This window comes from Eurosta solidaginis, chromosome 5, assembly GCF_040869045.1.
Source record: "Eurosta solidaginis isolate ZX-2024a chromosome 5, ASM4086904v1, whole genome shotgun sequence".
NCBI lineage: Eukaryota > Metazoa > Arthropoda > Insecta > Diptera > Tephritidae > Eurosta > Eurosta solidaginis.
In genome coordinates this window covers 9259683-9284194 of record NC_090323.1, presented here as the reverse complement: position 1 = coordinate 9284194, position 24512 = coordinate 9259683, and the positions used below count along the sequence as shown (strand labels likewise).

At 35.3% G+C, this 24512-nt stretch overlaps 1 protein-coding gene across 3 annotated transcripts in view; it reads left to right on the top strand.

The window, feature by feature from the left end:
- Positions 1–24512, top strand: part of LOC137252723 (ecdysone-induced protein 74EF) — a 674751-nt gene that overhangs the window by 445938 nt on the left and 204301 nt on the right. Inside the window, exon 4 of one of the 3 annotated variants that reach the window (XM_067788791.1) lies at positions 10156–10443. The exons of the other annotated variants lie outside the window; for them this stretch is intronic. Coding sequence (XP_067644892.1) covers positions 10156–10199 — 44 coding nt within the window. The 3' untranslated portion in view covers positions 10200–10443. Of the gene's footprint in view, positions 1–10155; positions 10444–24512 lie in introns of those variants that run through there. 3 annotated transcript variants of the gene reach the window in all.

Here is a 24512-nt window from a genome sequence, read left to right as displayed (position 1 = left end):
GCATAGTTAGTAGTTCCTTGTTTGCCTATTTTGCAATACTTCAGCGTCTACTTGCCCGAACCCCAACTACACGAACCAAATGATTGCTACGTTTAGCACTTTATGACTTTGATTTTTCTTCATTTCCGCGCATTCCATCAGAACTTTGCAAATAGTTCTACAATGTTCAAAAACTAAAAACTGCCAACGAAGCATAAAAAAACATAAAAAAAAGCTAATAATTCCACAGCGCAGTTAGAGGAGGGGGCGAAACCGTTAAAACTTTACTAACATTTCTCAACAAGTACTCGTACTTGCAACTCGTATATATGTATGTAGAAAGTCGGTTATTATAGCGGTATTTGCAGCTTTTATGACTGTCCACAACAGTCAGCATTACTTAACTACTACAACTTTATTTCTAGGACCTCATTGCGCTGTTGTTATTTTGCGCGTATTTTGTTTTTTTTTTTTTTTTTTTTGTTTTTTTGTATGTATTTTGATTGCCGACTTTTGCACTGTGAGACGACGGTAATACGTATCCCTTATTAATAATTTTTAATTAATTTCCTTGATGACTTCAGACTTATTAACAACATCAAGCGCAACAATTTTACGATGTTTAGCCTGTGTCGTTTCTCTGCATCTTCATTCGCTTTTAAGCACTGGAAATTAGCACTAGAAAAAGTTTACGATCTAAACCAGCAAAGGAGAGAAGTTTAGCTGAGGGCAGTGGGTAGTCATCGACGTATATTTGATTGTTGCATGTCAGCAACTTGCACTTGAAAATGACGTAAATGGTGGTTGGCCACAATATACCACATAGCAAATGGAGGCATCTACAGTGCTGAGCAAATAGAATATAATGATATTCCATATTTGCAAACGATTCTTGATATAACTTTATAACAGTTATTGGCTTCGCGGAAGTTGGTGTGGACAGAGTATCGTAAACATCAATTCATGCTTGATACCTTTTGTGTGTCGACGAGCTTTTCACTCCTTTTTATACCCAGCGTGCTTTGCACACAGAGTATATTAAATTTGATTGGATAAAGGTTGGTTGTACAGGTATAAAGGAATCGAGATAGATATAGACTTCCATATATTAAAATCATCATTATCGGAAAAAAATTTGATTGAGCCATGACCGCCTGTTGTCCGTCTGTCTGTCCGTCCGTCTGCCCGTCAACAATATAACTTGAGTAAATATTGAGGTATCTGCACCAAATTTGGTACATGAGCTTACCTGTACCCAGAATAGATTGGCATTGAAAATGAGCAAAATCGGATGACAACCACGCCCACTTTTTATGTATATAAAATTTTGGAAAACACAAAAAACCTGATTATTTATTGAATAATACACCTAGAATGTTGAAATTTGACGTGCTTGCTGATATTGAAACTCTTGTTATAAGTTTAAATAAATTTTTTAAAGTGGGCGCGGCACCGCCGACTTGCGATAAAATCAATTTTACAAATATTATTAATCATAAATCAAAAATCGGTAAACCTATCGTAACAAAATTAGGCGGAGAGGTTGCCTTTACTATTTGAAGAAAAATTAACGAAATCGGTTAAGGACCACGCCCACTTTTATATAAAAGATTTTTAAAATGGTCGTGGGCGAAAATATTGAGCTATATCTTAGCGAAAAAGAGTTTTGTATCAATAGAATTTTCCTTTTTAAATTGAATTATAACATTAAATTGGAAAATAAAATTTTTGAAAATGGGTGTGGCACCGCCGCTTTTATAACTAAACAATTTGCTATGTTTCGGGAGCCATAACTAGAAGAAAAATTAACGGATCGTAATAAAATTGGGTACACATATTTTCTTAGAGTAGAAAATATTTCGGGAAAAAATGGACGTGATCGGTTAAAGACCACGGCAACTTAGAGATAACAAAAAGTTTAAAAGTGTCGCAAGCTAGAATAATAAGCTGTAACTTAACAAATTTTTATTATTTTATTTTAATTAGTTTTGAATCAATGATAATTCACTTATGTAAGAGGAAATGGGGATAGATTTTTTTAAACGGGCGGTGCCACGTGTTACTCGTATGTAGAAAAGTAATTTATCCGAAATGAAATGTGCAATTGTGGAAGTCTTGAAAATGAAATTTTTCAAGGTTGCCCGCAGTTCTTCTTTAATATTTGTATATTTGATGTATTTACTAACTTACCGATTCTCAGTATTTATTAGACTAACGTCTTGCACTAAATCAAACAACTAATAAAAGCGTATACCCTTCCTCATTTTCTTCTACATAACATTGTGGGATTTAATCAGCTGCGGGACTATTTTCTTAAACTTGAACTAGCTAGTTCAAAGTCTTCAAAATTTGTAGCTGCCATTTTATAACACAGCACTGTAACTATTCATACACATGCATTCCACTACCAGCACACCAGCACGTCTAACACACCTTGTCTTGTGTTTAAAAGTTTTCATACAAGAAGCCAACTAACGCACCAATAGCCATCTAGCCAGGCCAGCAAGTGACGACTTTGGCTGTCATTCGCCGCTTTATGCTGTCAACTTTGTAATCACAGAATGTTTTTTTTATGTTTGGAGTTTTAGGGGGATATGAGAAATTTTTGTATAATAAACAACAAAATAACGGTTGCATGCAAGTAAACTACAAAGGACGTGAAGTTGCTGATTGTTGGTGCAATCTTTTCGAACGTTGCGTCGTGCTCCGTTTCCCTATTAAGACGATACTTCGTAAGCTAAGCAAGTGAGGTGTTTGGTCTCAAAGTCAGCCGACAGCCGCTTTGCTTTCGTCGCTCTATAAGAATATTGTCGTTATATTAGTTTACGTATTTTTGTTTGTAGTGCTTTTTATTTGTTTTTGTTTAAGAACACTATTTTGGTTGGCAACTCAATAAAATGTTGCCAGTTGAAATATTGAAGGCACGTTAGTTACAGCAGAAGCTGAGGCAGCCCTTTCCTTTCTGCTAATAGCTTCACTTTTCTGCTGAAAATTTCTTCCGCTCTCCCATCGATTTGCCTTTTTATACTCAGTTGAGCAGAGCTCACAGAGTATATTAAGTTTGATTGGATAACGGTTGGTTGTACATATATAAAGGAATCGAGATAGATATAGACTTCCATATATCAAAATAATCAGGATCGAAAAAAAATTTGATTGAGCCATGTCCGTCCGTCCGTCCGTCCGTCCGCCCGTTAACACGATAACTTGAGTAAATTTTGAGGTAACTTGATGAAATTTGGCACGTAGGTTCCTGAGCACTCATCTCAGATCGCTATTTAAAATGAACGATATCGGACTATAACCACGCCCACTTTTTCGATATCGAAAATTTCGTAAAATAGAAAACGTGCGATAATTCATTACCAAAGACAGATAAAGCGACGAAACTTGGTAGATGAGTTGAACTTATGACTCAGAATAGAAAATTAGTAAAATTTTGGACAATGGGCGTGGCACCGCCCACTTTTAAAAGAAGGTAACTTATAATTTTTGCAAGCTGTAATTTGTCAGTCGTTGAAGATATCATGATGAAATTTGGCAGGGACGTTACTGCTATTACTATATGTACGCCTAATAAAAATTAGCAAAATCGGAGAAGGACCACGCCCACTTTTAAAAAAAAATTTTTTTTAAAGTAAAATTTTAACAAAAAATTTAATATCTTTACAGTATATAAGTAAATTATGTCAACATTCAACTCCAGTAATGACATGGTGCAACAAAATACAAAAATAAAAGAAAATTTCAAAATGGGCGTGGCTCCGCCCTTTTTCATTCAATTTGTCTAGGATACTTTTAACGCCATAAGTCGAAAAAAATTAACCAATCCTTTTGAAATTTGGTAGGGGTATAAATTTTATGATATTAACTGTTTTCTGCGAAAACGGGCGAAATCGGTTGATGCCACGCCCAGTTTTTATACACAGTCGTCCGTCTGTCCTTCCGCATGGCCGTTAACACGATAACTTGAGTAAATTTTGAGGTAACTTGATGAAATTTGGTATGTAGGTTCCTGAGCACTCATCTCAGATCACTATTTAAAATGAACAATATCGGACTATAACCACGCCCACTTTTTCGATATCGAAAATTTCGTAAAACCGAAAAAGTGCGATAATTCATTACCAAAGACAGATAAAGCGACGAAACTTGGTAGATGAGTTGAATTTATGACGCAGAATAGAAAATTAGTAAAATTTTGGACAATGGGCATCGCACCGCCCACTTTTAAAAGAAGATAATTTAAAAAAAAAATTGGATTGGTTTATTGACACGAAATATAACTTTAGAAAAAACTTTATAAAATGGTTGTGACACCTACCATATTAAGTAGAAGAAAATGAAAAAGTTCCGCAGGGCGAAATAAAAACCCTTAAAATCTTGGCAGGTATTACATATATAAATAAATTAGCGGTATCCAACAGATGATGTTCTGTGTCACCCTGGTCCACATTTTGGTCGCGATCTGGAAAACGCCTTCACATATACAACTACCACAACTCCCTTTTAAAACTCTCATTAATACCTTTAATTTGATACCCATATCGTACAAACACATTCTAGAGTCACCCTGGTCCACCTTTATGGCGATATTTCGAAACGGCGTCCACCTATAGAACTAAGGCCCACTCCCTTTTAAAATACTCATTAACACCTTTCTTTTGATACCCATATTGTACAAACAAATTCTAGGGTCACCCCTGGTCCACCTTTATGGCGATATCTCCAAACGGCGTCCACCTATGGAACTAAGGATTACTCCCTTTTAAAATACCCATTAACACCTTTCTTTTGATACCCATATTGTACAAACAAATTCTAGGGTCACCCCTGGTCCACCTTTATGGCGGTATCTCGAAACGGCGTCCACCTATGGAACTAAGGATTACTCCCTTTTAAAATACTCATTAACACCTTTCATTTGATACCCATATCGTACAAACGCATTCTAGAGTCAACCCTGATCCACCTTTATGGCTATATCCCTAAATGGCGTCCACCTATAGAACTATGGCCCACTCCCTCATAAAATACTCTTTAACACCTTTCATTTGATACCCATATCGTACAAACGCATTCTAGAGTCACCCTAGTCCACCTTTATGGCGATATCTCGAAAAGGCGACCACCTATGCAACAACCACCACTCCCTTTTAAAACCCTCATTAATACCTTTAATTTGATACCCATATCGTACAAACACATTCTAGAGTCACCCATGGTCCACCTTTATGGCGATATTTCGAAACGGCGTCCACCTATAGAACTAAGGCCCACTCCCTTTTAAAATACTCATTAACACCATTCGTTTGATGCCCATATTGTACAAACAAATTCTAGGGTCATCCCTGGTTCACCTTTGTGGCGATATCTCGAAACGGCGTCCACCTATGGAACTAAGGATTACTCCCTTTTAAAATACTCATTAACACCTTTCTTTTGATACCCATATTGTACAAACAAATTCTAGGGTCACCCCTGGTCCACCTTTATGGCGATATCTCGAAACTGCGTCCACCTATGGAACTAAGGATAACTCCCTTTTAAAATACTCATTAACACCTTTCATTTGATACCCATATCGTACAAACGCATTCTAGAGTCACACCTGGTTCACCTTTATGGCGATATCTCCAAAAGGCGACCACCTATACAACTACCACCTCTCCCTTTTAAAACCCTCATTAATACCTTTAATTTGATACCCATATCGTACAAACAAATTCTAGGGTCACACCTGGTCCACCTTTATGGCGATATCTCGAAACGGTGTCCACCTCTGGAACTAAGCATCACTCCCTTTTCAAATACTCATTAGCACCTTTCTTTTGATACCCATATTGTACAAACAAATTCTAGGGTCACCCCTGGTCCACCTTTATGGCGATATCTCGAAACGGCGTCTACCTATGGAACTAAGGATTACTCCCTTTTAAAATACTCATTAGCATCTTTCGTTTGATACCCATATTTTACAAACGCATTCTAGGGTCACACCTGGTCCACCTTTATGTCGATATCTCGAAACGGCGTCCACCTGTGGAACTAAGCATCACTCCCTTTTAAAATACTCATTAACACCTTTCTTTTGATACCTATATTGTACAAACAAATTCTAGGGTTACACCTGGTCCACCTTTGTGGCGATATCTCGAAACGGCGTCTACCTGTGGAACTAAGGATTACTCCCTTTTAAAATACTCATTAACACCTTTCATTTGATACCCATATCGTACAAACGCATTCTAGAGTCACCCCTGGTCCACCTTTATGGCGATATCTCGAAAAGGCGACCACCTATACAACTACCACCACTCCCTTTTAAAACCCTCCTTAATACCTTTAATTTGATACCCATATCGTACAAACAAATTCTAGGGTCACCCCTGGTCCACCTTTATGGCGATATCTCGAAACGGCGTCCACCTTTGGAACTAAGGATTACTCCCTTTTAAAATACTCATTAACACCTTTCATTTGATACCCATATCGTACAAACGCACTCTAGAGTCAACCTGATCCACCTTTATGGCTATATCTCCAAAAGGCGACCATTTATACAACTACCACCACTCTATTTTAAAACCCTCATTAATACCTTTAATTTTATACCCATATCGTACAAACAAATTCTAGGGTCACACCTGGTCCACCTTTATGGCGATATCTCGAAACGGCGTCCACCTGTGGAACTAAGCATCACTCCCTTTTAAAACACTCAACACCTTTCTTTTGATACCTATATTGTACAAACAAATTCTAGGGTCACCCCTGGTCCACCTTTATGGCTATATCCCTAAATGGCGTCCATCCATAGAACTATGGCCTACTCTCTCTTAAAATACTCTTTAATACCTTCCATTTGATACACATGTCATACAACCACATTCCAGGGTTACCCTAGGTTCATTTTCCTACATGGTGATTTTCCTTATTTTGTCTCCATAGCTCTCAACTGAGTATGTAATGTTCGGTTACACCCGAACTTAACCTTCCTTACTTGTTTCTTTCTCTATTCACACGTCAGCCTTGATTTCCGTCATGACCACCAACTTTCCTTCTTGTTTATCGAAAACGACAAGTTCGTCTGCGCCACCTATGCTATCAGCACAGGCGACCACAATTCATAATTTCTCCCTCGACGCGGTTTATTCTGAGTTATTTGTGTACAATTTCCGGCTACAAGTTTATAATTAAAATGGCCAACAAGTTGGCAAACCATTAAGTAACGAGTTGGCTGGGAAAGTTGTTTGTTTTCCTTTGTTTTTTGTTTTTTAAGTAAATTTCTTGTTGTTGACATATTGATCACGTGGTTGCAAATTACATATTTAAGACGATGATGAGGGTTGTGCGCTTTGATGGAAGTAAATTGAGGCAAAACTTTGAAAAATTATTTATTTGTTATCGCATGACTAGTGAGATTTAAAGCGGGAAGCAAAAATGAAATATAAAATTTTTAAGACATAAGTAAAACAGAACTGTCCAATAATGTCTTCAAATAGTTGCTAAGGTTGAGCTGGCCGGCAAATGAAGACTGAATTTTTCCCTACCTAGACCTATCATAATTTATTTGATGACGAAACACAAAACGAAATTAGGTGCTTGAACTTACATATGTTATAGCATATCTTCGCCTAAAGAAGTTTTCTAGGCCCTTGCTTAATTGCTGCATCGAGATCTGGCGACTCTGCTGCCCCATGTAACTGGAGCTTTGACCTCGCAAGCGCAGGGAAAAAACCACAGAATGTGCTCAACCATTTGATACCAGAAGACAGTGTCCAGTTAATATGCCGATCATCTATGTTTACTGTCTACTATCTTTAGACAAATGGGCAACTTTGTGAGTCTAACGTAGTAGGACTTACAGATGATTTTAGACATTTTGCAGCCCCGTGGCTCTGTTCACGCCTTTCCTGTTTGAAGGATCAAATGCAATTCACTTGTTCTGATTTCTCCCATAGATATTGGGACTTCTACCTTCGATTATTCGAGTCCTCTAACCTCATTCGGCACTCATTGGCCTTTTTTGTTACCTTCTATTAGCTTAGAATAGGCAACGCAGTGCTTAGAAGACACTGCAGTGATGCAGTGCAGTCTCGTTTTGGAATCGACCTAGTGACAAGTAGACCCAGACACCTTCCGCAGATTTGGAACCATCGGTATACACCTGTATAGACTGATCTGCCATTTCCGCACACTGGCGGCAATCCTACAGTTCTATTGTAGACCCAATATCTCTTCAAACCTTGTTGCAGTTGCTAGCGCTATACTTTTAGTTATAAGGTCTGCAGACGAGATGTGCAGAATGGCATGCAGTGCTGCTGTCGGGGTAATTTTTACACGTACTTTTTTGTGTGTCTGTTCACCAAACTAGGACCCCGTAGTCAAGTATGGGTTTAAAAATTGCCGTCGTGGTGTAATGTTAGCGTACTCCGTCTACCACACCGAAGATCCCGGGTTTACGCCTCGGGCAAAGCAATATCAAACATTTTTTAAAAACTAGTTTTCTCAATTAGAAATAAATTTTTCTAAGCGGAGGCACCACTCGGCAGTGTTTGGTAAGCACTTCGAGTGCATTTTCGCCATGAAAAGTTTCTCTGTGAACATTCATCTGCCTTGCAGATGCCGTTCGCAGTCGGCATAAAACAAGTAGATCGCGTCCCGTCAATTTTTAGGATAAATTAAAAAGAGCACGACGCATATTAGAAGAGAGAAAGAAGCTCGGCCTTAAATCTCTTCGGAGACTATCGCGCCTTAAATATTTTTATACCTTTCATGAACATGAAATGGTATATTAACTTTGGTCCGATGTTTGTAACGATGAGAAATATAGAAAATAGACTCACCATTAAGTATACCGAATTGATCAGGGTGACGAACTGAGTTGATATAGCCAAGTCCGTCTATCCGTCCGCCTGTCCGTCCGTCTGTTTGTTTGAACGCAAACTAGTCCCTCAATTTTGAGATATCTCAATGAAATTTGGCACAAGGATGTATTTTTGTATTATATTAGACATTTGTCGGATCCGGTAGGATCGGTCCCACTATAACATATATCTCCCATACAACCGATCGTTCAGATAACACGATTTTCGTTATTCCTGCCGCAATTTAGAAAGTATAAACGTGAAACTCGGTGATATTTATTCTAATATATCTTAGAAGATATCCTGAAAAAATCACTTTAATCGAAGCTATATATAGTATATATCCCATACAACCGATCGGTCAGATAGAAAGATTTTTGGTAATTTCTCCCTTAATTTCCAATATAAAAACATTGAACTTGGTGATATTTATTCTAATATATTATAGAAGATTTTATGAAAAAATTATTTCTATATATATATATATCCCATACAACCGATCGTTCATATAGAACATTTTTTGGCCATTTCTCCCTTAATTTAGAAAGTATAAAAGTGAAACTTGGTGATATATATTTTAATATATCATAGAACATTTTCTGAAAAAATCACTTTGATCGGAGCTATATATAGTATATATCCCATACAACCGATCGTTCAGATAGAAAGATTTTTGGCAATTTCTCCCATAATTTCCAATATAAAAACGTTGAACTTGGTGATATTTATTCTAATATATTATAGAAGATTTTATGAAAAAATTATTTCTATATATATATATATCCCATACAACCGATCGTTCATATAGAACATTTTTTGGCCATTTCTCCCTTAATTTAGAAAGTATAAACGTGAAACTTGGTGATATATATTTTAATATATCATAGAACATTTTCTGAAAAAATCACTTTGATCGGAGCTATATATAGTATATATCCCATACAACCGATCGTTCAGATAGAAAGATTTTTGGCCATTTCTCCCTTAGTTTCGAATATAAAAACGTGAATCTTGGTGAAATATTCTAATATATCATAGAAGATTTCCTGTAAAAATCATTTCGATCCGAGCTATATATAATATATATCCCATACAACCGATCGTTCAGATAAGGGTGTTTTTTGCCATTTTTTATTTTATATTTATCTTAAAAATCGTTTAGGTATGTAGATCTTTTCACTATATATTTCTTATTTTATACATCCGATTAATTGAAGATTACGAACGGGATAAGATTATTGTTCAGGTTTTTTTCATATTTTTTACATTTTTTTTTTTTTAATAAAATTTTTCTTTTTTTTTTCAGGTAAGCTACAGACCTTATATAAGAAATGGTGTCAGCAGAGGTAAAATTCTATTTAAAAAAATATTTGTAGAAACTCTACTTTACATATAGTATACAAATACAACTGTTTATTTTTTCTTTCTTAAAACGCTTCCGAAACGTACTCAAAACTTTATTGTTTCTATAACATATTTTTTTGATTTACATAACTCTTTATTTACATTTTTTGCGTTAATAAAACGATCTCGTTTGGAACACTTCTTTGTTTTTAAATACAAATTAGCGTGTTGTTTTACTAAAAAGCATTCAACTACACGCAAAAATATGTGTATCACCTGAAAATACGGGTACTGTTGTGTATAAGTAACATTTTTTTATTTACATACAAAGTGAAGTGAAATATAAGCGTACTAAATAGCTTAAATAAAAAATAATTAAAAAAGCTCTTGCGAGGTCTTAGTTTCGGGCGGGTTTTGGTGTGACACGGTTCCGCTTGCCGATTGAAACCGTCCAAAACTGAGGCCTTTCATTGCAGCGGCGACTACATTGATGTGTACTAACTGTACGACTTGTTGCAAAAATTGTTAATGGAAGATTTGAACAAATGTAGGTTAAACAATAATTATTTAAAATAATATTTATGGTAGTTTAAAATATTAAAAAAAAAATTGTACTTGTGCGACAATAATGAGCATTTACGAATTAACATGAAAAATCAATTTCTATGACAAATTTTAATTCCAATAAAACAAAATGAAAAAAAAATATATTAATAATATTAATTTAATATAACTTAGTAACATTAAATTTATGACTTTTGCGCTGATTGCATTTTACTGATTTAATTTGAAAAACTAGCGCAGCTCGTAATTTTCGCAAATTTAAAATAAAAAAAAATTTTTTGCATGCTTACTTCAGCAGTAATTTTAGCAACAATTAAATAAATAAAAACTAAAAAAAAAACCATGACTACAAAATAGGAAAAATGTGAGAAATGTTATTAATAAAAGATGGGACAAAATATGAGTTCAAATACAACAAAACTAAAATCTCATTAATTAAATGCAATTCTCGTCACAGTTGTTAATTTAAGCTGTGCACTTATGCTTTTTTGTGTTTAAGAGATCGCAAATAACAGTTCCAGAACACAATATTTTCAATTAAAACATTTATTTAATGACTACTTTTTAAATAATTTTACAATGTAGGTAGTGCTAGTTTTCAGTTGCTTAAAGAGATCGACCGTTTTACAAGCAAAATAAAGAGATTGATCAATGAACTAAAACAAACAATCATTGACAAAATTCAAATTTATCGGCGAGTTAAAGTAGAGTTTGCTATCGAGGGTTATGAAGTTGTTATGCGTAGCAAGCGTTATCGTTGAAGTACCGGTTTTCTATCGAAGAGTACTAGAATTAGCATCGAAAATTTATCGATTTGTTATAAAATTAATTATGGTTGACTTATGGACAAAATATCGATTTGTTTTTAAAAAAATATAGAGCTCTTATCCAAAAAATAATTTTTGTAAAAAAAAACTTTTCCATAACTTGTTAACAAAAAAATCTATATTTTCCGATAACAAGTATTTTTTTGATTTTTCTCGATTGAAAATCCATATATTTTCGATACCATTTCAATCTTTTTTATAACAAATCGGGATCTCTATGAGACCAATTGTCGTCGATAAAAAGCCGACAAATTTATGAAAACTTGAAAATAGTACGAAAATGATATATCGGTATCTTTAATATCCCCATAAATATTTCAAAATGGCCCCAAGATGATTCTATAATGATCTCAAAATAGTTCCAATATAATCGTGAAATTACCTAGAAATAATGGTGCAAGTAAACCAAAAATGCTTCCTAATAGATTGCCAAATTTATCTACAAAAAAGTCTCCAAATGATCTCCGAGTAGTGTAGAAGTAATATAAAATTGGTCCCTGCATGTTCCCAAAAATGTATGAGTGAGACGTAGAACCGTCCGAGATAGAGAAAATTTAAAAATAAACATATTTCACTATGTAGAAAGCCCCCTTTTTCTTGCCTATAGGTTGTTTTTCGTCATAAACCGAATAGCTTTTTTTTTTTTTTGATTAGCCGTTAAATGCACTCTCTGGTATCTGTTTTATTGAAGCTCGCTCGAAATCTGTGCGTAGTCAACATTTTTGCTTGCATTGTTGTTGCTATTATTTAATGTATGCGCATCGCAATAAAACGCTGCAAAAACATACATTTGTTATTTGTTTGTGTTATTATTATTTTTGTGTTGTTGTTTATCCTAGCCCTATTACTTCGCAAAACAACGCATTTAATATGCCTCTTTGTCAGAAATTTAATTTGAGTTTTCCTAGCTTGTTTTAATTTAAATAATAATTAATTATTTTCCAGTTAAATAAATACCTGTGCGTAAATAATAATTTTTATAACAAAAAAAAAATATATATATATATACATATATGTATATATATAAAAAATGCTGCAACAAATTTTGTTTTGAATATCAAAAAAAAAAAAAATAGTTTTTATGGCCGACCGCTCATTAGCGACCAAAAATAAAATATAAAGAAAGTGCTATAAAAATTGTAAAATTGTGTGCGTTAAAATAATATAAAAAAAATTATTATGTTTAGTGTCAAGCAAGTTTTGTTTCTGTGTAAACAAATAATTTTCCAGCCGAAAAAAAACTGAAAATCCGATAGCAGTTTTATAATTCTACAAAAAACTGTACAGATGCGAAAAAATACATAAAAAATTATTAAGTTCCGGAAGAAAAATTCTCATTATGGTTTTGGTGGTTAAATTTGAACATATTTTAGAGCAAACTTTAATTTTTTTTTTAATATTTTATTTAATAATTTGGGAAAAAAATTAAAAAAACGTGACATCAGGACAAGGCGACAGCTGTTTCGATTATACCTTGTAATTGGAAAATAGAAAGAACGAGGGCGATAGCAGTTTCGATTATACCTTGTTAAATTCTTCATAGTCTTTTCTCCCGGGAGTGGTATACTAACCCGCAAACCAGCGATGGTTGAAGTGTTACAAACACATTCGGTCAAACCCATGCTTTTTTTGTTGCGCTACCCAACTGCCTTTTTTTTTGTTAGTTTATGCTTTGGGCAGTAACAACTTAGTATGTTAGCTTTCACCAAAGCTATGCTTTTGTTGTTGGCGGTTTAGTTTTATAATTGATTTACGTTGTTCTCGTTATAAAAAATATAAATAATTAACCAATAATGTAAAATTAAGGAAGCAGGTGTGACTTTTGTCTTCATTGGCCTCTATTTTTTGTTTGAAGGCTGTTGTTGTTGTTGTAGCAATAAGGACATCCTCCAAAGGTTCTAGGGAGCGTTATGGATGTTATTTTTACTTTTGCGGATATAGATGCGGTACGTTCCGGTAAAAAGAACCAATAAGGTAATAGCCCGCCCATCTAGGGGGACGATTGGATGCAGAGCCTCGCGTAGGTGAGGTTGGCAATTGGGTTGCGGAAGCTATGAATTGCGCCTTTGAACCCTTTGAGAAGGCACTTCTTGCTTCACTAAGGTGATAATTTCAAGTAAGTGTTCTATCTAGTGTTACCTGTAGTAGTTTACTTCCATTGAAAATCTGATTACGGCGCCATCTAAAGAGGGTTCTGGAATGAACAGTTTTCTTCTTCTGGTAACTAGAACACTAGGACATATTTACTTAAATTGATAGTCCTTTGGTATCACACCATCTTTGAATGATGCGCAGAGCTTGTTGCATGCGATTGGATATTGTTTTCCTCATGCATCTCTGTGATACAGATTTCTAAGTCAAATCCATTGGATTTCAGTAACGAAAGTGGGTCATATATAACTAGGATCCACAAGACAGAAGAGACTGCCGCCACTTTGAGAGCATCCCCTTGTGATCAGAATTGAGTCGGATGTGCCTCACAGCTCAATGCTCACCACCTCACATCTCAAGGCTCATCACCCAGCGAATGCTTTTTGGGCTTATATCCCAGCCAATCATAACTTCTTAGATGGATTTATGTACCGTGTTATCGAAAGCCAGAGGGCTATATTTTTAGACTCCAAAGGCTTTAAAATTTTTTTTCGAGAGACTGCGAACAGCCGTCTCCGTTGACTTTTCTGACTGATTGGTAAATTTATTCCTACATAGTGGGAGTTTGTTTAGGTTGACCTCTCTCTTTTTTCACTACCACTAATGGTCGGCAAGCCTCTCATTATATTTGAGTTCAAGTAAGAGATCATATGTATTTTGCGACTTCAGTTAAGTTGAAGGTTTAAAATATATGATATTGATTTCGGAAACAATCGGGTCAATACAGGACGAAACATTTTTTGGATATAAACAATTCTTCATATTCATAAACAAAATCCAATAATCGCTCTCATACTTTCCAAATTCGTGTTAGATTATTCATAAGACAACTTTTAGTTTTCTAAGAACATCGCATTATTTAGTGCGTACCAATATTTACCGTTAAGCCTGCAAGCGTTCACTCCTACATATAGTTGCACCCTTCTCCCTCAATTCATACAATCACCATTATACATATGTGGGCTTATAACTTAATTTAATGCGAAAATACCATTCAACAGATTTAAGCGGCACAAAAATACAAAAAAAAGCAGACGTGAAAAAATACAAAATGAAAGACTGAAAAATATTCAAACATTAAAGTTTTTAATGTATTTTGCAATAATTTACGATTGAAATAAATTATCTTAATAATAAAAATTGTTGAATGGAACAAGTAGAATGTGGGTAGCACATGAAAAATGTAAGGGAGAGCAATTGTGGAAAAGTTTGAGGCTAGGTGAACAACTGTAAGCGGTTTTTATACCCAGCATACATGCAGTTCTAGTGATTTTGTGAATATTGTAACGAATCTTAAAAAATTCTCGGTAATTCTGTTAAATTCTGTTATCATCCAAATTACTGAACTGTGGAATAAATAATCTCAATTGTTATGTTTATAACATGCTCTTTATTTACAGCACTACTATGGCATTGGAATTTCACAACTCAATTTATTCTCGTACATCACTTATAACGTATTCAAATCAAACTGAAGGATTCTTTCCCAGACAGCGCCTCTTGTATAGTTTCTGTCGCCTCGCTCGCTTATATCTCCTAGGGTCTAGGCCTTTCGTGAATAGCCTTTTCGGTTTATTGTTTATTTACTTATCTCATATGGCTTCATCTCATATTCACTGTTGTCTTCTATCCGTATGTATATGTGTATATATGAGCTGAGTAATGTCGTCTGCCCTCTTTGTTGCTGTGTACATGTGTCTGTGTACTACGTCTACGCTCTTAACTGCTGTGCACAAGTGTGCTTTGTCTCATCTGCTTACATTGCTGTTGTGGTTTGTGTGGCATTTATTTACTACCGCATAGTGATGTGCCGGGATTGATAATATTTGCCACAATATGAATGCAGATAATTTAATATGAAAACGAAAGAATGCAGATTACTGAAAGCAGATATAAGATGAAATCACAGAATTAGGACTGGAGAAGGTCATTCTGATAATGGGGCAGCGATTAGAGTGCCGGAGTATTTGTTAGTAAACCTCAAGTTGACGGTTTAGTTTGGGAATTTTAACGCATTTGATGCCTGCGGTGGCTACTCTAATATAATTTACAAATCTATAGAACTCCATTTAAAAATTACTTCCATACCTCCGCCTCATTCGTAGTAGAGGCCAAAGAAAACTGCCAACCAAAATAGTGCACCGGTGTCATCAAAATGGCACTTCCTTGATCAAAAAAGCATTAGAGTTCCGTGATTGTACTCATACTGCATTTGGTTTATCAATTGCGATTTCTTTAATTTTAAACTTTGTATGAAAATATTTTCTACTTTTTACACGTTAGGTATAAATTACATATAACTATTAACATATGGCGCTGTCGAAATGAAAATTTATAGAAAGGGGGCGAGAGGCTTAAAGTTACAGCATTTGGGGAGAGTTTTTAAATGCGGAGATGCATAACGGTGAATTGACTGGTGCAGTCTGGGAGGAATGTAAGTAAGTTTATTGCTCAGAAAAAAAAAAATACGAATAAGAGCAATTTGAGAACAACTGAGCGTGAGTGCAGGACTAATAAAAGTTTTAACACATTTACAATTATACCAATGCATCATTTGTATATGTACATTGGACTGGGTCGATTTATTAACCGATATCGCGCCATTGATTTTTCGATAGGATTTCGGCTCAGGAAAAAAGTTCCACTACGCGTACCCAAAAAAATAATTTTCGAGCCTGCATAAAAAATGGCGAAAGGGTCAATTTATCGATCAAAGCACTTCCCAAAACACAAAAAAAAAATTTTTTTTTTCAAAAAAACTGTTGTAAAAACGTTTGCGATAACAGTATTTGAAACAAGTAAGGAAGGTTAAGTTCGGGTTTAACCGAACATTACATACTCAGTTGAGAACTATGGTGGCAACATAAGGGAAAATAACCATGTAGGAAAATGAAACGAGGGTAACCCTGGAATGTGTTTGTATGACATGTGTATCAAATGAAAGGTATTAAAGAGTATTTAAGGGGGAGTGATCCTTATTTCCATAGGTGGACGCCGTTTCGTGATATCGCCATAAAGGGGACCAGGGGTGACTCTAGAATGCGTTTGTACACTATGGGTGTCAAACGAAAGGTATTAATGAGTATTTGAAGAGGGCGTGGGCCTTAGTTCTATATGTGGACGCCTTTTCGAGATATCGCCATAAAGGTGGACCAGGGGTGACTCTAGAATTTGTTTGTACTATAAGGGTACCAAATAAAAGGTGTTAATGAGTATTTCAAAAAGGTGTGGGCTTTAGTTCTATATGTGGACGCCTTTTCGAGATATCGCCATAAACGTGGACCAGGGGTGACTCTAGAGTTTGTTTGTACGATATGGGTATCAAATGAAAGGTGTTATTGATTATTTAAAAAGGGCGTGGGCCTTAGTTCTATAGGTGGACGCCTTTTCGAAATATCGCCATAAAGGTGGACCAGGAGTGACTCTAGAATTTGTTTGTACGATATGGGTATCAAATGAAAGGTGTTAATGAGTATTTTAAAAAGGTGTTAGCCTCAGTTCTATATGTGGACACCTTTTCGAGATATCGCCATAAACGTGGACCAGGGGTGACTCTTGAATGTGTTTGTACGATATGGGTATCAAATTAAAGGTATTAATGAGGGTTTTAAAAGGGATTGGGCCTTAGTTCTATAGGTGGACGCCTTTTCGAAATATCACCATAAAGGTGGACCAGGGGTGACTCTAGAATTTGTTTGTACGATATGTGTATCAAATGAAAGGTGTTAATGAGCATTTTAAAAGGACGTGGGCCTTAGTTCTACAGGTGTACGCCTTTGCGAAATATCGCCATAAAGGTGGACCAGGGGTGAATCTAGAATTTCTTTGTACGATATGGGTATCAAATGAAAGGTGTTAATGAGTATTTTAAAAAGGTGTAGGCCTTAGTTCTATATGTGGACGCCTTTTCGAGATATCGCCATAAACGGGGACCAGGGGTGACTCTAGAATGTGTTTGTACGATATGGGTATCAAATTAATGGTATTAATGAGGGTTTTAAAAGGGAGTGGCCCTTAGTTGTATATGTGAAGGCGTTTTCGAGATATCGACCAAAATGTGGACCAGGGTGATCCAGAACATCATCTGTCGGGTACAGCTAATTTATTTATATATGTAATACCACGAACAGTATTCCTTCCAAGATTCCAAGGGCTTTTGATTTCGCCTGCAAAACTTTTTCATTTTCTTCCACTTAATATGGTAGGTGTCACACCCATTTTACCAAGTTTTTTTCTAAAGTTATATTTTGCGTTAATAGACCAATAAAATTACCATGTTTCATCCCTTTTTTCGTATTTGGTATATAATTATGGCATTTTTTTCATTTTTCGTAATTTTCGATATCGAAAAAGTGGGCGTGGTCATAGTCGGATTTCGGCCATTTTTTTCACCAATACAAAGTGAGTTCAGATAAGTACGTGAACTGAGTTTAGTAAAGATATATCGATTTTTGCTCAAGTTATCGTGTTAACGGCCGAGCGGAAGGACAGACGGTCGACTGTGTATAAAAACTTGGCGCGGCTTCAACCGATTTCGCCCTTTTTCACAGAAAACAGTTATCGTCCTAGAATCTAAGCCTCTACCAAATTTCGCAAGGATTGGTAAACTTTTGTTCGACTTATGGCATTAAAAGTATCCTAGATAAATTAAATGAAAAAGGGCGGAGCCACGCACATTTTGAAATTTTCTTTTAGTTTTGTATTTTGTTGCACCATATCATTACTGGTGTTGAATGTTGACATAATTTACTTGTATACTGTAAAGATATTAAATTTTTTGTAAAAATTGCATTAAAAAAACAATTTTTTTAAGTGGGCGCGGTCGTTCTCCGATTTTTCAAATTTTTTTAAAGCATACGTATAGTAATAGGAGTAACGTGCCTGCCAAATTTCTTCATGATATCTTGAACGACTGCCAAATTACAGCTTGCAAAACTTCTAAATTACCTTCTTTTAAAAGTGGGCGGTGCCACGCCCATTGTCCAAAATTTTACTTATTTTCTATTTTGCGTCATAAGTTCAACGCACCTACCAAGTTTCATCGCTCTATCCCTCGTTGGTAATGAATTATCGCAATTTACGATTTTTCGAAATTTTCGATATCGAAAAAGTAGGCGTGGTTATAGTCCGATATCGTTCATTTTAAATAGCGATCTGAGATGAGCGCCCAGGAATCTACATACCAAATTTCGTCAAGATATCTCAAAATTTACTCAAGTTATTGTGTTAACGGACAGACGGACGGACGGACGGACATGGCTTAATCAAATTTTTTTTCGATACTGATGATTTTGATATCGATTCCTTTATACCTGTACAACCAACCGTTATCCAATCAAAGTTAATATATTCTGTGAGCTCTGCTCAACTGAGTATAAAAAAACAATTTTTTATTTTTTGGGGAGTGGTTTGGTCGAAAAATTTACCCTTTCGGCATTTCTTTTCCCAGGCTCGAATATTTTTTTTTTTTTTGGTATGCGTAATAAAAGTTTTTCCTAAAATCCTATCAAAAAATCGATGGTGCGATATCGGTTAACTTTCGTCCATACAAAGCGACACAGGTTAATGTACATACATATGTATATACAGGAAAGTCATAAGTGAGCTAAATTATAAAGCGCTACGCAGTTAAATGGAATTTATGATGCTAACTGGCCAAAGCCTATCATACTGTGGAAACATTTTTTTTTAAATATAAAATCTTTCCATATGCTCATCCGTATAGCCGCAAACATACTACATATGTATATACGTAGATATGTACTAATAAAACATTTTGAATATGCATGGCCAGCAATTCGCTTCTTGTCTACTTTGCCAAGCCAGTTAAGCACATACGCCGCAAAAAGGGTTAAAACCATGTAGCCAATTATTTATGTGCACGTGAATGTAGAAATTTACTACACATACATCCGTGCTTCTATAGCAAGGAAGTGCCTTGGTTGTGAGTAAAATTATTGATAAATTCACTCCAAATGGCTAAATTATGGTGATAGGGATATTCTACATATGAATGAGTGTGAAAAAATATTGATCATGAATTTCGGGGAATTTCGAAAATTTTCGAAAATAATAAAATATAAGATCGGAAATTTAATTTCTCCTTTTTGGTGGAGGAGTATAATATGCTATGTATGGGCACACATGCTAATAGGTTAGTTTAGGTTGAACTGACGGAAAATTAAAGATCTCACTTAGATATACCGTGACCATTTTCTACCATAAATTACTTGAGGGCCAAACGGAAAACCCTTAATTAGATACCAGTAATTATGTTGTTAATAACTCCGTCCTCTTGGCAAATACTAGAAGTTTTCTGGGACCAAGCTTAATTCCTGTTTGGGTAACTGGCAACTTAACCGCCCCTAGTAGCTGGAGCCTTGACCTCGTGTGCGCAGGACAAGAACACACAATGTGGTCAACCTTTTCTTCCTGCCGCTCGCACTTCATGCATGTGACGCCAGAAAGCAATGTCAAGCTTCTTAGTTAAGACTCATCTGCCTTGTGTGAAACATGGTTTGGTCCCGCCAATTTTAAGAAAAAATTAAAAAGAGCACGCCGCAAATTGGAAGAGCTCAGCATTAAAACTTTTCTGAGACTGTCGCGCCTTGCATTTATTTGTTTTATGTGCTCTACATCTTTACGGATACAATTTACCTCTCTCTGCCAAGAAGAATAAGACTTACGTGAAAAGGTATTGAATAACTTTCCTATCTTTAGTAGAACTTAGCGTAGCCATTTTGATTACTTAGTCTAGAGATTCAAGGGACCTCCAGCGCGATTTGTAGCTTCTCCTATCCAATTGCCAACCTCACCTACCCGCCGTTTATTTAGCAGGCGATACCTCGCGCGCTCTTAACGCAAGTAGGGGTTTGGATGACCTATAAGGGTCAACGTGGTCATATTAATTCATTTTTGCGATAACGCGGTTAGTTGCTTCAAAATGCTTTTCATTTTATATTTATAAGTCAAAGGGTTTATGGTCCTCATGTTGGTCCCCAAAATCTTCGCGTAATCTCCTTATCGCTACAAAAGAGCAAGAATAAGATCACCTTTTCAAAAAAATAGTTCCACAAAGGGGCATATTTCTCCGTTGGTCTATGTACTTAAAATTTTCAGTATGCTTGAGGGGTGGTTCATAAAGTATTATAAATCGGAAAAAATCCGTCAAGGAGCACACGGTTCGAAATGTATAGAAATTCATACGCGGAACACAGTTTGCTTCATTTTTATAGCAGGTGTTAATAGTCTGATTATAAACGAGAAAATATGTGAAAAGAAACTTTGATAGCTATCGAAACCAAAATATTAAAAAAAACAAAACTTAATTATGGTTAAACTGGACCCAACGTTATGGGATAGGCCAGGAATGCGGAAGACTATGTCAAAATTTTACTTACGATTAATTTTAACGTCAAAATTCAGTTAAAAGTTTTTTCCAAAGAGGTGTTGTTTGCTATTTTGGCCTTTTTTAATTTCAGTATAAAAAAACTAAATAAAGAAATGTGAAATTTTATACCAAATATCAACCTTTCCTGTTAACTCTCAAGTAATATTTAGTTTGTTCACATGCCTAAAGTTGTGCTAAATAAAAAGCGATAAAAAAACATTGTTCTTTCAAGGAAACCCCCGCTGATTCCAAATAACGTAAAAAAAGAAAATAAAACCAAAAAGATCAAAAGGATGTGTGTATTAAAGCATTCAAATATTTACCATATCTTACAAAACCCAGCATATTTGTTTACATTAATGTATAAAAGTATGCCTAATCGTATAACATCCATCATTTGCCTAGTTGATACCCATTTAGCTGAAGATAAAACGGTTTTAACCTGCTTTCAACGGTTTAGAATATACACTTGTCCCCAAATCACCTTTGACATGTGCGCCCTAAAAGTATGCAATATTTTTCTGAGGGTCTTTTATTTTGCTCAATTTCCGGTTGCTTGAATGACAGAGTAAAATAAAAAAATAAAAATAAAAACAAAGAAAAAAAATATACATTCCTGCTGGAATGATATTGCGCAAATATAAATGTTCCATTATTCAATCCCTTTACTGCAGCATATCAGCGCCTTACCCGATATTTACCCTTCTTCATTTTAACATAAAATATTCTCATATTTCTGCACTACAAATTGCGCTGCCACTCACACCTTAGCGATGTTTAAACAATATAAGCTATGCTTATAAGCATTTAAAAAATATATCTAAATTGTTGCTTATGTCGTCTTGTTGATGCCTACATTTAGGCGCTGTCACTGTTTTAGCCAGCGGAATAGATTGCCCTTCACCTTCAAGCCTATACAAAATATATTGCAACGTTTTGTTGCACGCATCAAGTGTCACATGCAAACAAAGCGCAATGTCTATGTAGTTTTACATAAGTTACTTGAACTTGCCACACTTGCCACGCACTTGAGCACTTGAGCAAGTAAAGTATAGACTTCTGTATTGCTTCCGCACATTAATAATCTGTAACAATTTTGCAATTTCCATGTTGGCAACATGCAGAGTTAGCTCTCACTCCTCTTCCCTTCATTTGCCAAAAGCTTGTTTAGTTTAACATTTCTAAACGCTTTTCTTAACTATAGGCATAAATACATATATATTATATTGCATATGTTGCGGCGTAGAGTAGTTAAACTTTGACTTGCTTTTAGTCTATTATATGCCTGCACGTATATATACATTTTTGCTTGTCTTATTCTTGTGTGACAGCTCGTCGGCCGCCTATTAAACTATAAATTTTAGTAGACTATGCTCCAGACATCAAAAACGTTTCATTACCAGTTAGGTTGGCTACAAGTTTTTTTTTTTTATTGTATATAGTTCTTATTGCATATTTTTAGGCTCAAAACTTATTTTGTTCTGTAGACATGTGGCAAAGTAGAGTGTATCTGATATCAAACATGAATGACTGACTGGCTGCAGGCAACTCATCAGACCACATATAGGGACCCTAGAAGTATTGCCTTTGAGAAAATGTATTTTATATTAAGGTTTATAAATGTGCGTTTGCCATTTTCCGTTCTTCTTGTAGCGGTTGCTGAGAGTATTAAGTAGAAATTAAAAAACCTAGTATTGAGTAACTGTAAAGTACTAAAAAACCAGTTAATAGGTGATAAGGTTTCCAAGAACTACACTATAAACGTAGGATGAAATGCACCATGTCATAGACCTAACTGTATATCATGGTATTATTCGAAAAACAAACCTGAATGGGGTTCCGCAAACATGCGATTAGTTGATATCGAATTAAAGCTCATAACAAAGAGATTTCAAATTATTTTGAACTAAGTTTGAATATAACACTGCAATCCCAAAAGCAAAGTGAGATATCCCAATCATGCGGCACAGGTAAAAGATGCATATCTGAACTCCATTTGGAAACCACCACCTAACTGAAGTAGACTTTACAGTAAATTTGGGAGATTATCGACGCAGTTAGCTAACATAGAACTGTCGTACACTTGAAAGACGAATTTGATGCTAATATGTCATAAATTACTATATAAAACACTACGATGATAAACGCCTACTTATAATTGTGTAATCTGAGAAATACAGGTAGGCTCTCAAGGAGTCTGTTGGGAGCCAACGTTCGGAGAGCGCCTTTGTCACAGAGATAGTGTCGCGTACTGCGAAGGCTCCACTCAATATGTTTCCACCTTGATCTGATCCCAAACTTTCGGGGAGTGTCTTTGTCGCTACAACAAGCACAACAACAGCAACATACACATTTCATACTTCTTACATAATATTTATGCCTCAAAGGCTGTAACTATTTTCCGAGCCCTTTAATATTATGCATACATATATTATAGTAAGGTAACCTTACACCAACCCATTTGGAATAAAATCACACACACATACGCATATTAGCGTATTTAAATAAGTACTTTGTATTTGTAAGCATTTAAGCTTCTATTTATAAAGTCTAGAAATGCAGTGTAGGCAATATTTCAATCAAAACAAGAAATAAATTACAGGCTTCAAGAACGAAACACAAAAAGCGCCCGAGACATACCCTTCACATGCTCGCTTTAAATACAACAAATTTTTAAGTTGTAAATAGAAATGAGCACATATACAAACAGATTAATACATAAGTATGTATAAATACAAACGTACAAAATGTGTAGATTTTAGGCTCTAAAGATTTAGAGCGACACAATGGTTTAGATAATTACTTTAAAGAATTTTTTCCAACTATTTTGTTTCTATTAAAGAGTGATTTTTTGCCTTTTGTTCCTCAAGCCGACATCTTTAAATCTATTAAATGAAGTATGTATTGTACTACATGTTTATGTAAGTTGTATGTATACACAGCAGCGAGTAGAAAAATAGCAGTAGCAATTTTTATGAAATTTCTGCAAATTTTTTTAGTTTGTAAATTTTGGCACTTTTATCGTTATATACATTTTTTTAACCGAAATTGGAAAAATTTTTTCCAAAAACTTCGACAAATTCCACGGAAATTGCGATACGAAGTTCCACACCTATGTAGAGTTTTCGATGACCTGGGAGGTTGAATGTGGTCATATGACTGTGCTTTAATGGTACTCTCTTCGGGAGCAAACCAACTATCAACATCGGCAAAATTTCTCAAAACCTTCTAGGATTCTTTTTATCGTACATAGTGCACTATTGAAATTTTATTTCACAGGAAGAGTTTCCCATTACACTGGGTCTAGGCTTTCCAAGCATAGCTGAGTATAAAAAAAGGTTATCATTATCAGAAAGTTATGCAAGTAGTTCCTAATCAAACGCCGGT